The sequence below is a fragment of the Bactrocera tryoni genome, chromosome 1, assembly GCF_016617805.1.
Source record: "Bactrocera tryoni isolate S06 chromosome 1, CSIRO_BtryS06_freeze2, whole genome shotgun sequence".
NCBI lineage: Eukaryota > Metazoa > Arthropoda > Insecta > Diptera > Tephritidae > Bactrocera > Bactrocera tryoni.
This window is the reverse complement of record NC_052499.1, coordinates 49,041,530-49,044,295: the sequence shown is the minus strand read 5'-3', so window position 1 is coordinate 49,044,295 and position 2,766 is coordinate 49,041,530. Positions and strand designations below refer to the sequence as shown.

The 2,766-nt window shown below is 41.4% G+C and overlaps 1 protein-coding gene across 1 annotated transcript; it reads left to right on the top strand.

The window, feature by feature from the left end:
• The first annotated feature begins 1,328 nt into the window (after positions 1-1,328).
• On the top strand, positions 1,329-2,348 carry LOC120782720 (trypsin-1-like). Its single transcript, XM_040115143.1, has 3 exons — positions 1,329-1,493; positions 1,555-1,914; positions 1,988-2,348. Exons 1-3 carry the CDS (start codon positions 1,380-1,382, stop codon positions 2,288-2,290), a joined length of 777 nt encoding a protein of 258 aa, XP_039971077.1. The 5' UTR covers positions 1,329-1,379; the 3' UTR covers positions 2,291-2,348.
• Positions 2,349-2,766: the final 418 nt, after the last annotated feature.

Sequence of the window (2,766 nt, the reverse complement as noted above, 5' to 3'; positions counted from 1 at the left end):
GGGATGCGACACGGCGCGTTGTCGTGATGAAGGATCCAGTTACGAGCGATGTCTGGGCGCACCCTGTTGACTCGTTTTCGCAATCTTTCGAGTACTTGGCAATAGTAGACTTGATTCACAGTTTTCCCCGGTGGAACGAATTCTTTGTGGACGATTCCAAGGCTATCACGGCGTCAGTTCGCACCTCGACTGGTCTCCCACTCCGCGCCTCGTCTTCCACGCTTTCACGCCCTTCCTTAAACTCTTTGTGCCATCGAAATAACTGGGCACGACTAAGAGCACTATCACCATACACTCTTACAATTTTAACGTACGTTTCCGAAGCTGTTTCGCCCAATCTGGTGCAAAATTTTATCGCGACGCGTTGCTCTTGATTTCGTTTTTCCATTTTCGTGACGAGCACTACAAGCACACGTCTACTCAACTTGACGCAGCAGGCGAACTAAACAAGCTAGAACGATGGTACATATATCAATGGAAAGAAGAGGGATGCCGGAAAAAGAGAAAGGGAATTTGAAAGTCACAAGTTTACCACAAGCGCGGCAATAAAATCAGTCTCATTACTTAATTGTCAAACCTCGTACCCAATTAATTATTGGAAGGCAATTTCAAGCTAGGCGCGCTGTTGTTAACTCGGCTATAATCGATGTCTATAGCTAAGGCTATGCAGGAACTCGATACTTTGAGAGTAATTTCTGCATTTTTCAAAAAGCATTATTTTATTGTGACCTCGATTGTGTTTATTATCGTCGTTGTAGTGGCAAAGAATTTTCCCTGCAAAATTTTGACAGTTCTTGATCGCAAAAAAAGAAAGAAAGTAGTAAATAGTAGAGATCTCAAAATAAAGAGAGCAATTAGCGATGTACTCGCCAAAAAGACCAACCAATCAACGAGAGAGCATTAAATTGTAGATCACGGCTGATCGAGCTCATTACCAAATTCTAGGATACGACCTTGCTTCTGATCAAAAATATATTATAGACGATAACATGCGAAATTGTGGCAAGGCAATCTATTGGCTCGTTGCAAGTAATCTTAATTGTAGCACTGATTGCGATCAAGCATTTTACGGGATATTGTACTTCATTTGTCAAAGATATCTTATCGAGGATTTGAAAATGATACGGTATAACCTAGAATGAGGTCGGTTTTTCAGCTTATCGATGGCTTATCACCTACGCGCATTGAAGACACAAGCAGTTAATCGATTTAAATTGCCCAGTATTTACCGTGTGAATTATGGGGTTTACGTTCCTATAATCTAAATACGAACAATTTTGAAATCGGACCAAATGTCGTGTTTATAAAAGACACAGATTTGTGGAAATTAGTCAGTCTTAGGTACCATTTCTTAACGAACTAATTCTACATCTTCCGTTATGTGGACCCGGTACGCATTAGTGTTGTTCGCGTTGATAGGCGTGGCCTACTGCTACCCTGAAGGTCGTGTCGTCAATGGTACATCGACATCCATTGAAAAATATCCGTTTATGGTGTGTTTGCTTAAATAAAAGTTGTGTGGTGAAACAATGAAATTAATTTGTACTCTTCAAGGTATCACTACGCGGTTCGACTGGTTCCCACTCATGCGGTGCAACCATCATAGCGCCACGTTGGATACTCACCGCAGCACATTGTGTTTACGGCGGCAAACCCACATCCGTTAGCATACAATACGCGTCGACAGTGATCAGTTCCCAAGGCGCCAATGTGGCGAAGGTGAAACGTCTCATTTGGCACGAGAACTACTCGAGTTATTACATCACGAATGACGTCGCATTGTTGGAACTCTTCGGTCAGTTGGTGTTCAATTATAATACCATTGCACCGGTTACATTGCCAGCACAGGACTATGAGATACCACAGGTTGAAGAGGGCGTGCGCGGTGTTTTGGCCGGTTGGGGTTTGAATGGCGTATGTTGAATTGTTTGTTCTTTTGGAAAACATATACTTACTACGTTAATCCCCCTTCTTTCGTTCTTACTAGACTGGCGGCTCCATCCAAACAACTTTGCAAGAAGTTGGTCTGAAGATCTACTCCGACGAAGAGTGTATCGCACGCCATAACAACGGGACAACTGTTCACAATATTTGCGGTGGCGTCGATGAAGGTTGGAAGGGTCAATGCAGTGGCGATTCCGGCGGACCCCTGCTCTCTGAGGACAACGTTCAATTGGGTATTGTGTCTTGGAGTATCAAGCCATGTACAGTACCACCATATCCAGGTGTATACACAAAGGTTTCTCATTACGTTGATTGGATTAGGGAGAACTGTGAATCATGTATTTGAAATATTTTACTGTTGGCCAATCTGAATAAAAACTTTCTGATTAGTTTTTGAAAAAATTGATAAGTTACTTTTGGTTGCCAAATGGACATGATGGTATAAGAATGATTCCTTTGCCTATTCGGTCATGGCTTATATAGGCTTTGGGAATTAAATAGCACGATCAAATATGGTTATGGTTATATTTAAGGTAGCTTTTGAGTGAACTCTTGAGACAAAGAACACATAGAACTTAATTGGCAGTAGAGGGAAGAGTTTACTAAGATCACCTAGACATTAAGTACCTTTTCGTTACTTTTGGTGCAAAAATAAGAGAAAGAGACTTACGTCAGTTTGTCCTTTCACCTTTTTGGAAGTTCTTTGACAGAAGCTTACATAAGCTTGTGACGTCATTATAGAAAGTAGGCTTCTGTTTATAATTACTACCAGAAAGATGGTAAAAAGGTTACTCAGATTCATTATAGTTTCCAAATTTTTAG